Source organism: Amphiura filiformis, chromosome 20 (assembly GCF_039555335.1).
Source record: "Amphiura filiformis chromosome 20, Afil_fr2py, whole genome shotgun sequence".
In the NCBI taxonomy this organism is placed as follows: domain Eukaryota; kingdom Metazoa; phylum Echinodermata; class Ophiuroidea; order Amphilepidida; family Amphiuridae; genus Amphiura; species Amphiura filiformis.
In genome coordinates this window covers 44,514,672-44,537,362 of record NC_092647.1, presented here as the reverse complement: position 1 = coordinate 44,537,362, position 22,691 = coordinate 44,514,672, and the positions used below count along the sequence as shown (strand labels likewise).

Here is a 22,691-nt window from a genome sequence, read left to right as displayed (position 1 = left end):
TGAACCATGCATTAAAATGAGTACCGGTACTAAATTTGTAATTGTGTATAAGAAATATACACATCGATATACAAAAGCCTAGTATTGGTCCAGTTGTTTTTGAGATAGCTCTTGATATTTTGAGAAAATACGGTATCTCAAAACTTGGACTTTTTGCGTTGAAGCCTATGGCTAGCATGCAGAGTATTCCAACAAAACAATTGGTATCTAACTGCTGCTAATAATAAATTGGAACATTACCGCTGATAGCAATTAATTACAACAATATCTGTCTACTGATGACAGCAATGACGCAACAAATTAATATAATTGGTACATTCTGCCAATAGCAATAAATTAACACAATTTTAATCTGCTGCTGATAGCAATACTTATCACAATTGCTATCTACTGCTGATAGCAATAAATTGACACATTACTGCTATCTACTGCTGATAACAATAAATTAGCAAAATTGATATCTATTGCTGATAGCAATAAATTGGCACATTACTGCTATCTACTGTTAATAGCAATAAATTACCAAAATTGCTTTCTATTGCTGATAGCAATAATTACCAAAATTGCTATCTACTGCTGATAGCAATTAATCACCAAAATTGCTATAACAATAAAGTACCAACATTTCTATCTACTGCTGATAACAATAAATTGGCACATTGCTGCTATCTACTGCTGATAGCAATACAGTACCATAATTGCTATTTATTGCTGATAGCAATAAATTGACAAAATTGCAATCTTCTGCGGATAGCTAGTCAACATAAATAGTATATGCTGCCAACAGCAATACATTAACACAATTTTTATCTGCTGCTGATAGCGATAAATTACCAAAATGTGTATCTACTGCTGATAGTAATAAATTATCACAATTGATATCTACTGCTGATAAATTACCATAATTGCCATCTACTGCTGATAGCAATATAAAAAAATAAAATTTCGGATTTTATATTTTATATCTACTGCTGATAGCAATAAATTACCAAAATTGGTATCTACTGCTGATAGCAATATATTACGATAATTGGTATCTACTGCTGATAGTAATTAATTACCATAATTGCTATCTACTGCTGATAGCAATAAATTACCATAATTTCTCTCTACTGCTGATAGCAATATATTATGATAATTGGTATCTGCTGCTAGCAATAAATTATCATAATTGCTATCTACTGCTGATAGCAATTAATTACCACAATTGGTATCCACTGCATGCTGACAGCAATAAATTATCATAAGTGCTATCTACTGCTGATAGCAATATATTATGATAATTGGTATCTACTGCTGATAGCAATAAATTACCATAATTGCTATCTACTCCTGATAGCAATTAATTATCACAATTGGTATCTACTGCTGATAGCAATAAATTACCATAATTGCCATCTACTGCTGATAGCAATATATTATAATTGGTATCTACTGCTGATAGCAATAAATTATCATAAGTGCTATCTACTGCTGATAGCAATTAATTACCATAATTGCCATCTACTGCTGATAGCAATATATTATAATTGGCATCTACTGCTGATAGCAATAAATTACCATAATTGCTATCTACTGCTGATAGCAATATATTACGATCATTGGTATCTACTGCTGATAGCAATAAATTACCATAATTGCTATCTACTCCTGATAGCAATTAATTATCACAATTGCTATCTACTGCTGATATCAATAAATTATCACAATTAGTATCTACTGCTGATAGCAATAAATTACCATAATTGCTATCTACTGCTGATAGCAATATATTACGATAATTGGTATCTGCTACTGATAGCAATAAATTACCATAATTGCTATCTACTCCTGATAGCAATTAATTATCACAATTGGTATCTACTGCTGATAGCAATAAATTACCATTAACTGCTGATAGCAATATACAGTCCAACCTCTCTTATCCGGCCATGATGGGACCAAGCATTGTCCGGTTAAGTGAAAAATCCGGATAAGTGAATTACATGTAATTCTGCATTGACTGTCCCAAGTACTTAAATGGTGACAACAAAATATTGTTTAAACATGGTGTAATAACACTGGAAGATGGCTTTAGAGTGCTGTTTGCAACATAGATGTCATTCTAAGCATTCAGAGCATGGAATTACCTGTGGTAAATCATCAAAATATATTTCCCTGTGAAGATTTCACATCCGGATAACAGAGAGATCCATATAAAAGAGGTCCGTATAAGAGAGGTTGGACTGCATTATGATAATTGGCATCTACTGCTGATAGCAATAAATTACCATAATTGCTATCTACTGCTGATAGCAATATATTACGATAATTAACATCTACTGCTGATAGCAATAAATTACCATAATTGCTATCTGCTTCTGAGGGCAATAGACTATGGCATAGTCTAGGGTCGGTCAGAAAAGGGCAATACAATTTTTTTTTTCCAAAATTTTAAGACAAACTCCAAAACACAGAAAATGGACAACATGGGTTTGATAATAATTTTTAATCTTTATTGATATATTATATACATATTTACATGTTATGATAAATATTGGGATCTTTTTGACTTATAAAAAATACAACCAACTCAATTTTCAGTGTCATAATTAGAATATCTGTCACAAGGTGGACTTGACTAATATTCACAATATTGAAACTACAATTGCAACTTGCATGCATTAGGCTAAAAATATAAAGCTTAGGTCTCAAAGCCGCACGTTCGTTTTTCTTAGCGTGTCATATCAGAAGAAACAGCAAATTAATTTTTTATTTCCTTTTTACTTTTTTTAGTTTTTGCCCTAATATCATGATATTCTGAGACGCATTACTTTAAATAAGCTTTACTTGATTTGATACTCGCTTTGTTTAGATAAAACAATTGATCAATTGTGACCGCCCACGGCGAATGAGCCGTAAATTCCTCCCGGTCAATTTTGTTTTATTTCGTGTTTAAAAATAAACATCATAAACTTAAAAATGGTATATCATTTGACTTCAAACGATATCCAGAAGCGGGGTTATGGTTTGTTAAACTTTGCTCCTTCAACAAAATTATAGCTTTTACGTTTTTACATGTGTCCTTTTTCCACATTGCTGGCAATATATATCAAACAGTCATGGCGGTCATTTCAAATCATCCCCAAGTCAACGAGGATTAAGAAAGTTCTCTCATTGTTAATTGTTGGTTATGCATAACTGTACAAAATACAATGCCTGGTAACCCACCTCTTGAACATGTTTAGCAAAAGCAAACAAAGACCAGAGCTATTAAAAGTTCTATAGCCGGCCATCTAAGGTAGAAGCTTATTATCCACTTCAACAATAGGATTATTGATTAGTTTTTGACTATTAAAATGTCGGGCCAGCTTAAGTTATCGATGAATACGACCTTCGTACACATTTTACAATCGTAACACAGAATACAATTTAGGAATTTACTGGCTCGTTTGTGCTGCGGGTCACAATTGTGTATATCAACCACAATTTCATGCTGTGTACTTTTGAACATTCAAACTCAAAATTAAGTTTTGAAAAATCTTTAAAAATAAAAATCTAAAACTAAAAAAAACGCATTCTGCATTCGTTTTTGAAACTGACATGGGCTTTGAGACATACATAGCATTATTTTTTTAGCCTTATAACTGGCAATGAGCTCAATTTAAAAAAAAACCTTATTTACAACTGCAATGTACTGTACATAATCAAGATTTATTTGGGAAATATGTGGTTGGAATGTCATGATCAACTACTTCATTATACAGGGTGAGTCAAAAAAAGTGCAATAGAGCAAATAATCGATATTTATGTAAGAACCACGTTGAAAGTTTCTATAAATGCCAAACTCAATAGTCACCTGTTGTGAAAAAATTAAGTCAATCACATCTACCGTTTAACTTTTATGAGTCCTTTTGTTACGATACACAATTTCATTATTTGTCCACGAGGTACCATGTATTTTGAATGAGAGCAGACAATGCACGATAAAGGCACCAGCTCTGAAACTGACTTTAACTTAAATAAGGTTGATTGTTGTGTTATTTTAATTTCTTTTTTCTGTTCAAACAAACTTTCTAACATTACTTTAAGTCCTTCATACCTCACTCGACTCCAACTCCAGTTTTTTTTAAATCCCAATATGTCCAACTTACTGGATATTTTATAATTCACTCCACTTCAATTTGCGTGCATTTCATTTCGAGATTTGAAAAAATCTGCCCACAAATGTGTATGTTTTTAATAGAGAATAAACATCTTTAAAGTAATGATAAAATGAAAATAACAACAAATAATGTTTCTTTTCCTTAAACAAGACCAAGGATAATAACAATTTGGGTGCTCCATTTTATTTCAATGCCAAAGAGGTTAAGAAAATAGCAGTTGTTCCTAATCTACCATACACAGAGTGGACTGACATTCAAATTTTAGATGTTTCTTGGACAAACAATAAAATTGGGTATCGCTATAAAATGTGTCATAAAAACAAAACGGTAAATGCTAATTACTTGATTTTTTCACACATGGTCACTAATGGATATATCATTAATAAAAAGTTTTAAAACCCAAAAGGTTCAAATCGGTTCTTAAATAAAAATGGATTATTTTCTCTATTGCACTTTTTTTGACTCACCCTGTACATGTACAATGGGTTAAAAAGTTTTGTGAACCTTGAGTCAATATGTGTATTTTTGTATATTTCAGCATAATCTGTGATTGACTCATTTATGTGGAAATGGTACTTTGTGGTATTAGGTGGAGGTTATTTTTAAGACATCTCAATTTAATAGTTTGTTTCAAAGACTTTGCAAAATCATTCACTTGATTGAGTTAGAGTTAATTCCGTTTTTTTCCACTGTTTTTTCCCAAAAATCTACCACACAAAAATCTCACTTTTGACATTGTCAGATTTAAAATAGCCTAAGTCGTAAATCTCAATAAAATTTTTCATCTTGAACACAGTGAAACTATGCACACGTATTTGCCGGTGTATTCTTGTCATAAATCTCATCCCATAATTTGATAAAAAAATTAGAGTTAAAAAAAACCAAAACAACATTCTGCATTAGGTTTTTTTAAAACATAAGTAGGCTTTGAGACAACCTATTAAATTAAGGTGCCCTTATATCATGAATTTTTGTTCATGGATGACATCCACTGGTCAGGGGTCAATGTCCAGTAGCCACCCTGGGTCCTCATTATAAAAATAAGTCACTCAATGAGAAATACCCAATATACAAAATCTGGGCACAAATCTATGATGTCATGATTTTGAGACTATGCCCATTGCATTGTCATGGAACTGTGCCCTCATAATACTATAAGTTAAACTTGGCTTCAGCTCATAGTCATACAGTTTGGGAGCTGTCAAAACACAGTACAGCTTATGCAGCACCCAGCAGTCTGGCATATATAAGGATAACATTGTAGAAAAAGCATATCGTACATGTTGACAATGTTCTCCCTGAAACACACTGTATTCCCAATTTGCGATTTATTTGAGGGTACTATTATACAGGGTGCACAACTTATAAGTTCCCCCTAATACTTTTTAGAATAAGTCAAAAAATATTTTACGAAAAGATATGTGTAGCCCTATTTGTTTTACCCCTGTGGACCAATTTATAGCGTCACACATCATTGCGTTCAGTCACAATGGTTAATTATGTAAGAAAAGAGGCCATTTTAAAAGTTGCACCTGAGCCCAAAGCAGTCAGGTTTTCTTTAACAAACATATGAATAGGCCTGGCCTGCTGTATTGTTTGAGAGTGGACTCCTATGGACTCAGATGCAAATTTTAACACTGTTTAAAACGGTCTCTTTTTTTACATAATGAACCATTGTGACTGAACGGTGTGACGCTATAATTTGTTTCATAGGTGTAAAACAAATAAAGCTACATATGTCTTTTTACAAGTTTGCATTTCGTTAAATATTTTTCGATTTATTTTAAAAAGTATTTAGGGGGGAACTTATAAGTTGTGCACCCTGTATATCCCACTATTTGGTTGTCCCACCATACCATTATACAAAAAAACAGTACAGCTTATACAGGATGCAATCTGACATATGAGGATAACATTTGCAGAATACAGGCATACAGTAGTACAGTGTTCTACCTGAAACGCACTGTAACAATTTGTGATTTATTTGATGGTACTGCATCCTTATTGAGTCTCTTCTCCTCAGCTTTGGGTACTTTGGACCAATCAAAATGAGAGTATTGCATAACAGAACGTTTTAATGCTCGCTCAGCAACAGCTTCTTCTGGTGACTCTCTTGGTGAACTGAAAAAATAAACAAGCAATAAGAAAATTCACAAAATTTGACAGAATCAAAATAGGCCCTATGTACATTAAATTAATTCTATTATGCCAGTATTATTAAAGCTTCAAAAGTTTTTGCCGCTAGACTAAAGTCTTGTAGACTTTTACAGTAGTGGGTGATGTCAGGTGCATTGATGCTATATTAAGTGCATGTAAAAATCTATGTACAAATAAAAACTACAGGGATGTTATATGGTCCCGAGAGTGGGCAGGACCGCAGCTTGGAAAACCCCACAGATGGTGTGTGCTATTGCTTGTATAGTCATTCCACACTGGTATTGTTCTGATGAATATGAACATTGATGGTAACTTGCACCTGTTGCTTCAAAATATCAAAATTAGAGGATCAGTCTATAAGAAGAAGCATTTTCCCCCTCCCTTTAGTAAACAGAAGAAGTAAATGGGATGGATTGGGGGTAAGGTCAAGTCATATGGCCTAATTACAGCTTCTAGTTTGATTCAAGTCAAGTGACTGGAGTTACTGAGTGATTAAACACACCAGGGTATTGTCTAGCCACCTGTCCACCTGTCATTTTGGACGGGTAGTTTGCTCATGGGCAGTGGCGTAGCGTGGGTCATCCGATTAGGGGAACCGGGCCTGAGGGGGGGGCACCGGGTCTGATTGGGGGGGCACAAGCCATTTTTCGCCATTTTCCTATGGGATTTAAAAAATTCAGATCGATGGGGGGTACGTGCCCTCCGTGCCCCTATGACGCTACGCCACTGCTCATGGGACAAGCACAGTGAATGTTTGTGTTATGCTAAACTGAATAAGTTCTGTGAACTCAAAACAAGAGTAGACTAATCAATCAAGGGGCAGAGGTCTGGTTATTTTCAGGGTCAAATTTTGGACAGGCAATTTTAGTAAAAATGATGGGCGCTTGTCAAATTCTAGCCAAGACCATGATTTTAACACACCTTGCAAAGTTGTCCGCTACCGGCCTATTACTAGGTTCCACATTGCGTCCTGACATCGGCGGTGGTGGTGACGGTGACCTCTCTTCTTCCCGGACACTATCATCTGTACATCGTCTACCAAATGCAATAGTGTCCTTTACTGCTTGTCTGTCTTGCTGGTATAGTCTGCCAGCTGTGTCACGCTCACTTTTTAGTATTTCTAGATGGGAAAAAATTTACAAAAATATCAATTTATACTCACACATTAGGCATTTACTATCCTACTAATTGCATGTTACATGGAAGGTAAAACATGATCACGTTTCATGTACCCTGTTTAGATTACCAACTTGACAAAAAACATGTTTTCACTTCATACCAAGATCATATATCCCTGCATCAGTGTCTTAGCTAGCCACCCGTCTGGCCGTCATTTTAGATGGGGAGTTTGCTCTTGGGACGGGCAAAATGCCTTTGACGTACAGATGATGCTGCTGTAGGTATTGACAAAGGCTGTTGACCTTTTTAGTAGACCAGCTTTGCAAAACAAGGCCATAGCAAGACATATTTGAACACTTTGAACCCCCAGTGACCTGTAGAGGTCTGATAAATGATTTAAAGTTCAAATTAGGACATCTGACAGGCATTTGTATTCAAATGAGGGGCAAACCTCAATTTCTAGCTAAGACCCTGCAGTGCATACAATTCATTAATATAGAATGTATCTTAAGCTCAAATGCTGTCCTGAATGCAAATCCCTTTGCATTAGCATGATTGATTTTTAAACATTTTTAGAAAACAAGTATATGAAAATGTTAGAACTGAGGATCATCAGTATAGCTGAGAGACACAAAGCCAAAATTGAGCCCATTTGCAGTAGGCCGAATGTCAAAAATAAGGCCCTGAATTGTTATCTAACCCCCGGCCTACTCTCGGTGGCCCTAAGGGTCACTAAGGTGTACACCATCACCATGTAGTGAAACTGAAAAAGCTTAATGTTTTCATGTCATGTGTATATACTAACCACACACAATATACACTGACAACATGAAGACCTCACTCACTTTGGTTTTTTTTATAAAGTAGTGATCTAAAATTCAATAAATAGAAATGCAAATTGCATTGGCAAAATTCGCTGCAACAAATCTGTTTTTTTTTCCACTTTTGTTTTCTCTCATACATTATGCCAGCAAATGCCATGGGCTATTCCATCTAAAATCCACAATCCCCTTGTGGAAGATTTTGGAAATATTTTGCTCAAGGGGAGTATGGGTGCCAAATGGAATGAACACATTAGGCAGCTCCATTTGAATTTATTACACTTTCGGAGAAAGATTTAACCTGAATCTTCCACAGAGGGAGGGTGAGTTACAAATAGAATTTGTTAATGGCATAATTCCATTTGAAATTTACACTCCCCCTGTGGAAATATATTTTGAAAATCTTCCACATGGGGGAGCACGCACTTAAAATGGATAAGCCCAATTAAGCAAGTCATCAGAATTCTGATAGATGGGGATGGGGGTAAAGTGATTTTTGGTTGGCACAATCAACAAATTTTATGCAAAATTGCTGCAAAAGGTGGATTTTTTTTGTATTTTTTGTTTTTTACTGGGGGGGGCTGGGGAAAAGAATTCTGATGGGGGGCAAGAGCTCTGACTGGCCCCCTGGTGCTGCCACTGGGAATTACAAGATGTAGAAACTTACCTGATCTGTCAAGAAGTTTTAAAGATGGAATATAATGAATGGTATAATGTCTATATTCTGACTCCTGTGCTAAAGGATTGTTAGATAGATCTGAAAAAAAAGTTAACAAGAATCATTAATTAGTGATTGGCATTCATATATGAAGACTTGTGTCAACATTAATTTCTTTTTAATGCTCACTATTACACCTCAATTTTTAGGTAGATTCTAAATAAAAGCTATTGATCTTGGACCTACTTTCAGTAACTTTTTGCAAACTTAATATTGCTTATGAACAAACCTGGGCTGAGCATTAGGGGTGTTCCAGTTTTATTTGTTTATTATGTGCAGAATTCTTAAACATACCCTAAAAATATACATGAAAAAGAAATCCCCAAATATGCTAATTGTTTCAATAACGGTACACTTGCCCAATTTTGACATCATTTTATCAAAAAACAATGAAGAATCTACATAGAATTTACCCCATCTCTAAGCATGCTAAGTCAGTTTTATTGAACGCACACAAAATTATACCAAAGTCTGAAAATGCAACATAAAGTTGATGGACACCTCATACCCACCTTTTCACTAAGCTCCCACTCTCCCGGAGTTTTGGAGTGCTATAGCCACCCCCTGCTCCCAGTGAGCAGTTTTAATTGTTTCCCCCTATGGGATGCCGACCGCCCTGATAATAAAGATTTTTTAAGCCTTTTTGTACTTATTAGCATATTTTTGACCATTTCTGTCAAAATTGCCCCGCCCCCTGGAAGTTGCCAGGCTATGACGCTGCGCGGAGAAATACATCATGCATACTTACTGAGTGTATGTAATGCTTGCATTACTTTGAATTCCTTGATAGTAGGTTCAAGTTTAGTAAGCTGGTTACTTTGTAACATCAATACTTGAAGATTGGTCAGATGAGATAATGCACCACAAATGTCTACAAGCTCATTATCCTGTTAAAAAAGAAACAAACAAAACAATTTGTAGTGCATTTTGCTTTATCAAATTTGGCTTGGATAGGGATGCCAGTGCCGCTAAAAATTTGAAAATGGACCCCATCCATCAGTTGGACCAAATGCTACATACCAAAAGTCTGATTGTTCCGTCAATTTGAATTCAAATTGTCAAAATTTTTGGCAAATTTCAGAAACTTTGGCTACACATGAAAAAATGACCCATGCATATACCAAAATTCCAACCTAGCCCTATTTCAGGATGATTCCACAAGCAGCATACTATCCACTGATTCTGTGCAGTAGACTACTGGTAAATTAAGTAATTTTTGGCCAAGCTCGAAGCGTGTACGCAATGTAAGGCGTGTGTATGTTTTTTTTCTGTACCGCGCTATGTGTATGTGTGTTTATCGAGGAGCCACTAATGTTCCGAGTGTTCAAACTTGGTCAAGAATTACCTAATTCACCTGTAGATATGACTGCTTGATAAACCTTTTTTGAGTCAGTAATTTAGATATTGTTTTTGATTGTAACTTTAAATGTAATGAGTAAAAGTATATGAAAGTATACATTGTCAGAAAGGAAATAAAGCAAAGGAGTCCAATAAAATTTATTGGATTCCTTTGCTTTATTTCCTTTCTGACAATGTATACTTTCATATACTTTTACTCATTACATTTAAAGTTTTATTATTAGCATAACAGATTCCTGCAAAAATTAACAGTTTTTGAGAAAATCTCAAAACTTGATTTTACTTTACTGACACGAGGAAGGTATATGGAGTATATATTGTTTTTTGCCCCTTTCCTCCCCCCCCCCAAAAAAAAATCAACCAACCAAACAAAGAAACCTAATTACCTGTAGGAAGAGATGTGAAATGCGATAATTAATGGTCAGGAAACTAATACGTCTTAGTTTGTTGCCATTCGCCCATACCTCCTGTAGATCTCGAAACTGACCCAGATCACAAACATCACACAGACCACTGAATAAGAAAAACACCAACCAGGGATATGAATTTGGTTATTTATGAACACTTCCACTCCAATGGCACAAGAATATTATTATTAGGCTACGTATTACAATAAGTCTGGTTTTATTCTGTGAGTATGCACCATTCTTAAAATATGTCAGAGGGTGCATACAGGAGTGGCGTACCAGATCATTGTTGTGCATTATTTCCGGTTTGACCCTGTGAGAACTACCTGCCGAATGGCCAAAATAAATATTATTGTATCCAATTTTGAACCAATCAAGAAGGGTATTAAATAAGATCATCTGGAAATGTAAGTTTGAGCATAAATAGTTTTTAAGCCTAGTCATAATTGGCAATTGAAATGAGCATTTCAAGTTATCAACCAATCAGAAATGCTGTTAGATAACCAGTAGTGTCCAGGGGGTTAAAAGGGCTGCATGTACACAACTTGCATAATTGACTTGACTGGTTCATACAATGTACTTTATTCAACCAAATTTGCATCTTGAGCACAGTTCTTTTTTTTTCATGTTTTTGAGATTTTTTTCAATTATTGTCAGAAATAAATTAAAAATTGCAATGTGAAGCTGCTGATAAAGAAGTGGGTCAAACTGCAATAATAAGAAAATCCCGCATCAGTATATAGCTTTTATTATTCAAATTGCTGACCAAATTTGTTACTTTTAAAATCACAATTTTCACAATATAATTAAACAATGGAGTTTCTGAATTCTGATTTTTACACAATTGTAATGTATCTAAATTAATCTAATATACGTACCTTGCAAATATTATTAGGTGCTGTATTTGAGATATGATGATGGAGTACATGTTTTAAATCATACTGTACTGTACAATCGAAATATTAGTCTAGCACGTATGAGATCTTCATACTGTATGTGTTCATAACACATCAAACTGACCAACCTAAATGGAGAACCTTGTTTGTTTCCTAAAAGGGTACATATCTGACAGTGAAAACTAACATTTTTTGTTTAAAAAATAGCAATGTTCCAATATTAGTGGCATAATGGTCGGAGAGAACCAGTAAAACCGCTCAGCCGTATGGCATGTTCCATACACTCGGACCCGGTTAGTTTTGTGGGGTTCATTATCAAACCCCAATGGTTTTAGCTTGTATTAATATTATTTATTAACACTGGCCTACTTGTTTGTGATATTTCAAGCGTTTTAAAATTTCAAAAATAATCCCATTCAATTACACGGTTGCAACGGAAATGTATTGAATTTAGAGAATGCACGGCGCTCACCACCTGAATATTGCTTAGTATCGTTCTTTGGCACCTACCTCTCAGCAAGAAATAATTGCGTAACCTGCAAATCTTTGGTCAATCTCTGACTTTTCATCTGATCTACAATAAGCTGAAATAAGAATTTTATATGGGAGAAATTGTTTAGTTATTGGCAGTATGGCAAACTTCCGGCTCTGACCGGAAGATCCAAGAAGTGCTGTGTGTCGCCGCGGTTTAGTGTGCATTCACATCTGTACTTTAGCCATTGGAATGAGGAAATCTTTCCTCCAAATGATTGCAAATTACACATCATTTTCACCACAAATACAATGATATAAAAACACAGGTACCGTAAGCAATGTATGAATATATGGATCACCGGTGGTCAAACAGATTGTCAATTATTGTCATTTTGTCAATTATGCGACATGTACTAATGAAAACAGTTTACACTGGAGACACCCTATGGCACTTCCTACAACCTGAGAATAAGTCTTCAAACGTTCGAAATTTGTAGTTACTTCTGACAGCAAACTCATCTTTGGTCATGTAGTGCGATGGACCGGAGAGTGATACTTGGCACATCAATGTGAGGACAGTGACGTCATACCTTGAAACATAACTCTTGATATTTACGTTCTTTTACTTAGCTATTGCTGAAGTCAGCATTTTTGTGTAAATAGCATGTTTTCTTAACAACATTGAGATCGCGCATTATCTGCGATGATTTTGATAATAAAAGGTATTATTGAAATGAGAGTCCATATAAAACTTAAGGTAATACTTTCATTTAACATTTAAAGAATTAATTTTATTGAAATTGAACAATTTGATGCTACGATTGAAAAGACGACAAGAGTATAGAGTAAGTTTGATCAGAGATTTTCCCGAATGGTGTGCCAAAAATTACTTTTTGCTCGCCTGCCAAAAATTGCTTGCCCCCCTCTCGGCCTGCCAAAAAGTTGTTGCCCCCTAGTTTTTGCACATGCCAAATTTTTGGGATCCCAATTTGCAAACCTTTAACAGGAAAATGGTCTAGATATGTGTTGCGAGCAGGACAATTTGAAAATTAAGCGTTTTCGTACTGTTTTCCTAAGCCTTTTTAGAGCGTTTTATTTAAAAGGTGCCCCAAGAATGTGTGCCACAAATTGCTTGATTCCCCTCTTATAGGAGAGAGCAGAATTGGGTTTATATTTTTAGCAAATTTCCATGGCAACTTGCAGCTCAAAACAAAACATTCCAAGCACACACTTGGCGCCAGGTGTTATACTTGCGATCAGTTGGATGCGCAGTGGGCGCACTGTCTTGACCTTAGGGGTCATGTCACAATATGCACGCAGTTTCTGTGTGCAATTTTGCTGGCTAGAGTGCAAAATTGCACACACTGATAATGCTATTTGCATGCAGGCAATAACATCTTGCACTGGAAATTGCGACCTAGCACTGGCACGCTGGAGGAGGTTGACCTGTTGATGACTGTGAACTGGTCTCTCCCCTAACCATGCTAATAGCGTAGTAATTACCTCAGGGAGTTCACAGTCAGTGCAACACAAACCAGTGATATTTGACACATGCTTGTAGTGATGTTGTCATTCTCATAATTTTCTTCTGCCATTCCATTTTATTACATATCTATATGGGACCATAACAACCCCTCTCTGACATTACAAAATCCACCAGTCCTATCTGGTGCGCCTCGCTGACCGCTTTGAATTTTGATCCAGAAAACAAAAATCATATTGAGTAAGTTTTGATTAAACTAGAGGAAACATATTAACATAATGCTAAACGGCAAAAATGTTTTGGTATTTTGTTAACAGTTTTTTACTACTTGAAATGTAGTTTCGTAATGTTTTTCTTGATTTGTGTTCAGTCATTTTAAAATAATAAGGCACAAATGGCATTAAACTTATTCCAAAACCATGATATGTCCAGATATTGGTACTTTAATTGGCAGCAATTTGGTTCCATACAGTATCATACTTGACCTACAATAGTTACCAATAAAACTAATGATGGATAATATTTGACACTCGAATTTTTGCACAGCTCTCTATACTGTACAATAGACCTTGTCCTATTTTATATTTATGAAATTGTTTCCTTTATATTTATAGCATTTTGTGTTATTATTCATTAGTATTGCAATGGTTTTAATACCAGTCAATGTTGAAGACAATGTGGTATTGTACGAATTTCCAACGGTTCCTAATGCTCACGATGATTAAGCTTTTGATATCAAATTTGGCATCAACCTTCGAAGGAAAGTGTATAGAAAATTATTATATAAATCATTTTGCCATAAACTCATGGAACTATAATGGCGATTTTTTAATTTGGCTGTATTTACATGGGAACTGTAAGTTAGCTGTCAGTATTTGAAATAAAATATTAATCAACAGAGAACACATATTGCTTGACAATCATAATGGGATGTTGAAATGTTTCAGTGCCCGTGCCTCTATAATTATAACCTATTAATTAAAAACTTAAATTAATTAAGTGCTGCCTCTGTTGACTTTAAAGAATAAGAAGCTATAAGACTTATTTGGTTGATACATTAAAATTTACCCAAATATATACTATTGTCTTACCTTCGAAGAGTGGAAGACTCTTGTTTATTTTTGTGTATCACTTGTGCATTAAAAGAAAATTTTCATCATTCTCAAATTCATGTTTAAAATGAATGCATTGCTATTGTAATAAGATATAGTTTATGTCCAAGTGCAATACATATAAGGAATACCTAACTCAAAAAGACTGTTTAGGTGGGATAATATAAAGAATAAAATGCATAATTCACACATTTTCTATTTTGTAACAAAATTTATATTATAACATTATATCACATCTGTGGTAAAATCATAGACCCTATAATATTATTGTAAAACATAGGCAAACTGTTTATAAACTTTGCCAGCCAAATCTGAGAATGTGCACTGGGAATATATTTTTATGGGGAGGGTTAAGTATAAGGTCAAGTTCCTCCTCCAACTCCAGATTACCTTTGGGAAAAGGACCATACTGGGCCAGATAATTGCAGCCTACAGTGGGTTTGATACAAAGCCCAATTGCACGCGGATATTTTTATCAGTGCTTGCAGGCTGTGTGCAATATTGCCACCAGAATTGCACACAGATTTGCGTGCATTTTGTGACATGATCCCTTATTTTGATTGATCTCCGCAAGTTGTTTTCACCGGCACTTGGACTTGGTTATTTTCACTGGCATGAAGTAGATCCATATTGTAGGTATGCCAGGCAAACCTTAGTTAACACATTGCTAGTCAGCCAAATTCGCCGACAATGTCAATGCATATTTACATAGAAATTTAAAACAAATGGCCGAAGAAGGAAACCTACATAAATATGTTTTCTATACTTCACATGACCCAAATATATGATTTTTTATGGTGATAAGACAATCGCACATGGAATTTTAGAGGATTTTGATAGCAGTTCCATTAAAAAAAGCTGCTATCATAATGAGACTAAGATCTAGAAACACCCCCGAAATGCCGTTTTGGGGAATTTTGCTAGCTGAATCTTTTTGATGAAAGTCAATCTTTGTTTGACAAGATGTAACTTTGCTACGGAAAGTGCTATGAAAAAAAGGTTTTCAGTTACTTTTGGCTTTGTTTACTCAAGGGCTTTAATATAAAATGATGCAATTTGATGGCAAATTTGAATTCACCTAGCCAGGCTTCCCGTTAGTGTGCGTCATTGCGTCCAGACGCGTATTTTACAAATTTGGACGCAAGTTCACATGGCTAATGAAGTATTTTGCGTCCATGTCACATGCATGTGGACGAGACAAAACTTGAAATTTTATCATTAATTGATGATAAAATAAGAATTTTTATTCTTTTATATTTTTAAGATAATAAAAGCCCCAAAATTTTGACCCACCTGCTAAGAATTGAAGTTAATTCTGCAATATTTGTAAATGCAACGTCAGGAAATCGTGCACTTTTTGCATGCTTTATTATAAACCCAAGACTATTGTAAGCTTAAGCTTTTGTTTGGATTACGACACTTTGAATTGCTATATTTACGGAACATTAAATGCTACCTGTTTAGATCTTTCCTTATCAGTTTCTTCGGCCATGGTGCCCAAAATACGTGGTTTTTAATTGGTTAATTTCTATTCGAAACTCCGTTTTCAAGCCTTGTAAATCTCGGCGGCGTCCATCTCCCAGGATATGAACTTTGACTCTATTTACAATCAATTACTTAGTCGCTCTCTATACTTTATAAGTCGCATGATCTGCATTGCGCTTACCATAGCTTTAATGAGCGTGTGCATAAGTCTAGCAAAGTACTCCGACGTAAGAGGGCAGGTGCACCAATTTTTGACGGTGCAGTTGATACCAGTCAGTCGATATTCTAACTCTACTCAACATGCTCAATTGAGGGAAAGAAGCTAGAAAATACACACTTTAACACGTCTGTGCAATATTTACTTTATTTTAAAGGAGCCCAAGGAGGGAAGAATTTTTTGGCAAACCAAAACGGGGGGATATTGCCAACCTTTGGCAAAGTCGAAGAGGAAAAAGTGAGTTGTGTCTCATGTACCGTAGGCCCTACTATACAGGCACCTTAATAGGCAAAAAAAATGCAAAAAATAGTCACAAATTTACCACAGGGGTGTAGTACCCCCTTAAGATCGAGGAATGTTACAAAATATAAAGTTCTGTTGCACTCATCATGCTCATTGACTAATCCTGATTCACTATATACACTCCTCAAAAGAATTAAAGGATCAGTTGAATATATGAGCATTTTTGAAAAAAACACACCATTGGATATGATGATAATATTATTGATAATTGTGCTTGATCTTTCATTACATAACTTGTTCCCTAAGTTGTAAACAAAATTCACTCATTACAAATACCCGCTATCACCCACATCTTGAGGGGAGGGGAACATTTTTGTCTGCAACTTAGGGAACAAGTGATAGGCCTATAATGAAATCAAGCACAATTATTAATAATATCATCATCATATCCAATGTTGTCAAAAATGCTGATTATTCAACTGATCCTTTAACGCGGCTGTGTACTCTAGCCATTGTTTCTTTCTCAAAATTGAGTTTTTATGATATGTTTGTACCTTGTTATGTTTTTTATAAATACAAGGAATGAAAATCCAGATTTGTAAACTCCAACTGCAATATTTTAAGGCTTTTATTTCACTATTCCACTCGTGTTTGAAATTGAAAAGGAAAGAAAATATTTGTTGTACCAGCAAGGTACACGCGCGCAACAACTCATCGCGTTGCGTATCGCGCAATTTGTTAACGCACAAATACGCGACGCTTATCTACATGCGTGGCGCATCTTATGGAAACACCACGGAAGCACTGATTTCACAAAAACCTAGTGGTCAAATGGCTCCGTTTTAGCTGATAAAATGTGGGTTTTTTCAAGTTCTTTCCCCGATTTAAATGTCAAGTTATGAATGGATTTCGCTCAAACTTCTCAAGGGGCTGTGGATTTACCCGATGTTCACGTAATATAAGTTACAAAAACGAAAACTGTCGCATTCTCCTGTGAGATTCGATGAAAGTGCAAAATGTGACCACTTTAAACTTCAACGGCCATTATTTCAATGTTCATTTTCTCGGTAAAATGACGATTTAGGTACACGATAACTCAATAAATACAGCATCTATAGGTAAGCAAATATGATCATCGTAAAAAGCATGATCGACTCAAGAAACGGTTTTCTCATTTTTTTATATTTTGGTCTATTTCCAATTTTGGGCATCATTTTGTGCAAATAGGCGTTTTGAATTTTAAAAAGTTCATTTTGATGCCTTATATGGTCAATATCTCAAAAAATAAGGGCAATATAAAAAAAATAAAAAAACCGTTTTTGGAATGGAGCCTCAAGATTGAGCTAAAAACAAAATAAAATATTTTGGAAAGAGTGTTTTTTGTTATGATGTACCTAACAAATATTGCCAAAAACTCACTTTTTATGATTTTCTTCAAAATTGTTGTTTTTACCCCAAATCTGTATTTATATTAAGATTTATTGATGTCTTGCCTTCATAAAAATGTATACTTTTATATGTTTTGCGCGAATAATTACAAAGTTATTGCACTTTTACTACATACATGTCTGAGAGTACACAGCCACCTAAATTCTTTTGAGGAGTGTATTTGCATGCGAAGATCACTGTTCAGCGAAGTCCACTAAATGCTTGAATTTATCTATCCTTTGCATATAACATCCTCGCACAGATGACAATCTCCAAAATCATCTGCTCGATCACGCTTTCACCAATCGCTCACTTTCTAGCTTCAGAAAACAGGCCACAAATAAAAGGTTGCTCCACCTGTTCCCATTCAGACCTAGGGCCTATTGACAGACGTGTTGCGGTTTCATCAAGTCGACATCATAAGGAAATATTCCTCTTTTGGGAAGAGAAGAGCACTTTTTTGCACTCAAAATCTCCTTCAATTACATTGCCGGAATAATAGCACATTATTGGCTATGTAAAATCGGATTCACTGGATCACAGTACGTGCCCACCTCTTTACTATAACCAACACATTATAGAGAGAGCCTATAGGCCCTAACTCGCTTGAAAAATTGCCAAGAGAAAATCTTTACCAGAAAGCATGGTAACTTACCCAGCAAACACAAAACGTTTTCGACATCATTCGCAAAAGGTTATAAAAGGTTGTCAGAAAACGTTTAAATGTCGGGTTATATAAAGGTTATATTAAGGGTATAAAACGTTTTCATAACATTAAAAAACATTTTTTGATAATCTACTGCCCAGCAAACACAAAATGTATTACAGAAACCGTTTAAATGTCGGGTTATATAAAGGGGATAAAAACGTTTTAATAACATTCCAAAAACATTTTTGAAAACTTGATACAACACATTCTAAAAACAGAATGTTATTTTGGGGTTGAAAAAATATTTTGCGAAGAATGTTTGCCCAAAATATTTGCAATAACGTTTTAAAAACGTTTTCATGACCTTTATATAACCCGACATTTAAATGTTATTAAAACGTTTTGAAAAAACATTTTAAGAACATTTCTGTGTTTTCTGGGTGCAAATATTTTAACATAATGTTATTTAAGTGTTGACAAAATATTTGGTAAAAAATGTTTGCAATAATAGTTAGCATTTTGAAAACATTGTTAAAATATTGTTGTAGTGTGTTTTTATACAAAACGTTGTAAAACGTTTTCATGACCTTTATATAACCCGACATTTTAATGTTATAAAAACGTTTTTACCTAAGCCAAAAGCCAAAATATATCTTATTTTAAACGGTTTTAAATTTTTTTTGTGTTTGCTGGGAAACGGCTTTGTTATTTTAAAAGAAGTAGTGATAGATGACTCGTTGCTGTTCAAATGGAAAAATAATGGTCTTTGGGTGACAAATCTAAAGGAATAAAGGGGTCTTTGGGTGACATAGCATGTTTATTTATTTATATAGACACATACAAGTGTGCAAGTGGCATCATCCTGGCATGTTATTTGTGGGAGAGGTAGTTTGACCGAAAATTACTACTTAATGATCTTGAAACTCCAAATTAGTGAACAACAGATACTGGCTGATGTGCTTATGTGTCAAATATAGTGGTCATTTTCTGTCAAAATATACGTACATCCCGTCACACTTCAACGGTATTTGTGGGAGAAGGGACATTTTGAACTGAAATCACATTTGACTTTTACCAAACAAATTTGACTTTTGACCCCACGATTGTGATGTGACACGTGTGGTCACGGGCATTGATGCTTGTGATCAAATTTGGTTAAAATTAGGGAAGGCATGTGAGCCCTAGAGTAAATTGGAGGTGTTGCAGACAGAAAAGGACACTATATAACAGGAAATACCCAGCAAACACAAAACGTTTTCGACATCATTCGCAAAAAGGTTATAAAAGGTTGTCAGAAAACGTTTAAATGTCGGGTTATATAAAGGGTATATTAAGTATAAAACGTTTTCATAACCTTAAAAAACATTTTTTGATAATCTACTGCTCAGCAAACAAAAATGTTTTACAGAAAACGTTTAAATGTCGGGTTATATAAATGGTATAAAACGTTTTAATAACATTCCAAAATCATTCTTGAAAATTTGATACAAAACTTTCTAAACAGCATGTTATTTTGGGGTTAAAAAATATTTTGCGAAAAATGTTTGCCAAAAATATTTTCAATAACGTTTTAAAAACGTTTTCATGACCTTTATATAACCCGACATTTAAATGTTATTAAAAAAAAAAAAAAAAAACATTTTAAGAACATTTCTGTGTTTGCTGGGTTCAAATATTTCAACATAATGTTATTTAAGTATTGACACAATATTTGGCAAAAATGAAAACATTTTAAAATATTGCTGTAGTGTGTTTTCATACAAAACGTTTTAACGTTATCATGACCTTTATATAACCCGACATTTTAATGTTATTAAAACGTTTATACCTAAACCAAAAGCCAAAATATAACTTATTTAAAACGTTTTTAAAACGTTTTTGTGTTTGCTGGGTAACTGGAATTTCTCCAGCTACAGGGAGAATTGGGATTTCCAAAGATCCAAAATTAGATATACGACGTATGATTGGATTCGTTTTTCTGATCAACTTGGTGGGATTTCCAAAATGTCATGTACACACCAACTCTTGCAAGGGGGCTTCCATATCCCCGGTGGGGTCACTCAACTTGCAATACTGACCGCACGATCGTTACCAAAATCGCGGAAAAATGGGTAATTTTTAGGGCTTGTCCGCGGACAAAATTATCTGTGAAATTGGAAAATAGGGGTGTTTTATCGCACAAATGTCCACGAAATTGAAAAAAAAGGGGTTCTTATTGTTTTCTCCCGATCATGTGGATAGCTGGCCAGATAAATAAGGAATACATTTGGTTTCCTACTTCGTACTCACCCCAAATTTTGCAATAGCCAATTTATATGCGAGGGGTACTACATGTAGGCCTACTTGAATTTAGTGATGAAAAAAACTATTCATAAAATCCTCGTCCTTGAAATGTTGAAATAGGGTCAAAATAGCAAATGTGTCCTCGGAATCTAAAAAATAGGGGTGTTTCAGAGTACCATTTTGTCCTTGTTTTAGAGTAAAAAACGGGGTAAAATTTCATGATTTGTCCTTGAAATTGACTGCAAAAGGGGGTAATTTGTACTTGGTAACGGTCCTATGTGTCCCCCCTGCCAGGGAGTGACCCCACCGGGTCCATATCTCTCTTAATAGCTTTGTAAACAAAGTTAATCAAAATAATACCCAGTGGCTTAGCCAAGAGGGGGAAGGGAGAGGGAGGGGGAGGGGGACATGCATCAAGGGTCCCAAATCAAGTTACAAAATGGGCGTCAATAAAATTGCGACCCCCTATTCTGGCAACAAAATTTTTCAACACGGGGCCTGACACCTTACCCCTAAAACAGGCTAAAATTGTATTGAAATCAGTCTTTATGTATAAACACACTATCTGTGGTCATCTTGTGACTCCCTATACATTTTGGTGAAAAAATTATATGACCCCCTTTATTTTTCTTTCCATGACCCGGTCTAGCTCCCCGTATCCGTCATTTTTATGCATTATCATGATTATATTAACTAATATGTACTTTTGTAACCGTCCCCATTTTGGATCATTTTCATGAAATATTTCCCTTTGAGTTGCTTTCTTCCCTCGCCCCCTCTGAAAAGTCAACTTTGAGCAAATCGTGCTAAAAATATAGTTCAGAGTTGTGTGTGTGACATTCAAAACATAGGCCTAATTCTGCTTAGTAGGCCTAATATTAAATAGTTTCCTTGTTGATGACAAACAAAATAATAGGCCTAAAACTGAAACAATTTAGACCGAAAACAACACAATACCGTACATTAAAATAATTTATGTGATATAGGCATAAGGGACCGTTCACAAACACTTGTAAGGGGGGGCTGATGCAAAAAAAAAATTACAGACCTCGAAAATTTCAGCCCCCCCTTTTTGACATGAAAATTATGGGTCAACCCCCATAGAAAAGCATATAAACTCAATTTTCCCAGGAAAATTTGTGGTCATTTTTTTCAGGGCCCTCCCTATAGGATAGGAGGGTCAACATTTTCAGGGCCCCTTTTTGCATCAGGCCCCCCTAACATGTGTTTGTGAACGGTCCCTAGTCTCAAAAACGTGACCGATCTATTCAGCTTTTATTTTTATAGCTTATTTTAATCTATTTTTTTTGTTGTTATAAAGTCCTTGACCAGGTTTGACAAACAATCAAACATTGACTTGAGCAATCCAATCCGCTATAAAACAGCTCCCTTGACCTTGAATAATAAATAGCTGCTGCGTGACTATTTTACAGCTGACCGAGCAACGTGGCTGGCCGGTGTTTTTAACTCTAAATTTGGTAAGAAAGGAATATTATATTACTCTATGTCACTGATTTTGAACTATTAAAGATTGCATTCAAAAGCATGTTAATAAATCCTGTAGTAGAATCAAATAAATATGGTATAATCGAGTAATGTCACACTTTTTGTTCAAATATAGGAACGTTCATTCACTAAAATCTAGAAACACTAGTAACATATGGTCGGCCAAAACAAAGCTGTGAACCTGTGTGA

General features: G+C 35.0%; 1 protein-coding gene across 1 annotated transcript; it reads right to left on the bottom strand.

Moving 5' to 3' along the window:
- Nucleotides 1–5,811: 5,811 nt before the first annotated feature.
- Nucleotides 5,812–16,301, bottom strand: LOC140141788 (leucine-rich repeat-containing protein 72-like). Its single transcript, XM_072163651.1, has 7 exons — nucleotides 16,148–16,301; nucleotides 12,133–12,206; nucleotides 10,706–10,832; nucleotides 9,709–9,847; nucleotides 8,910–8,999; nucleotides 7,224–7,422; nucleotides 5,812–6,266 (listed from the first exon to the last, which is right to left on the bottom strand). The coding sequence occupies exons 1-7, from the start codon at nucleotides 16,181–16,183 to the stop codon at nucleotides 6,095–6,097; spliced, it is 837 nt and encodes a 278-aa protein (XP_072019752.1). The 5' UTR covers nucleotides 16,184–16,301; the 3' UTR covers nucleotides 5,812–6,094.
- Nucleotides 16,302–22,691: the final 6,390 nt, after the last annotated feature.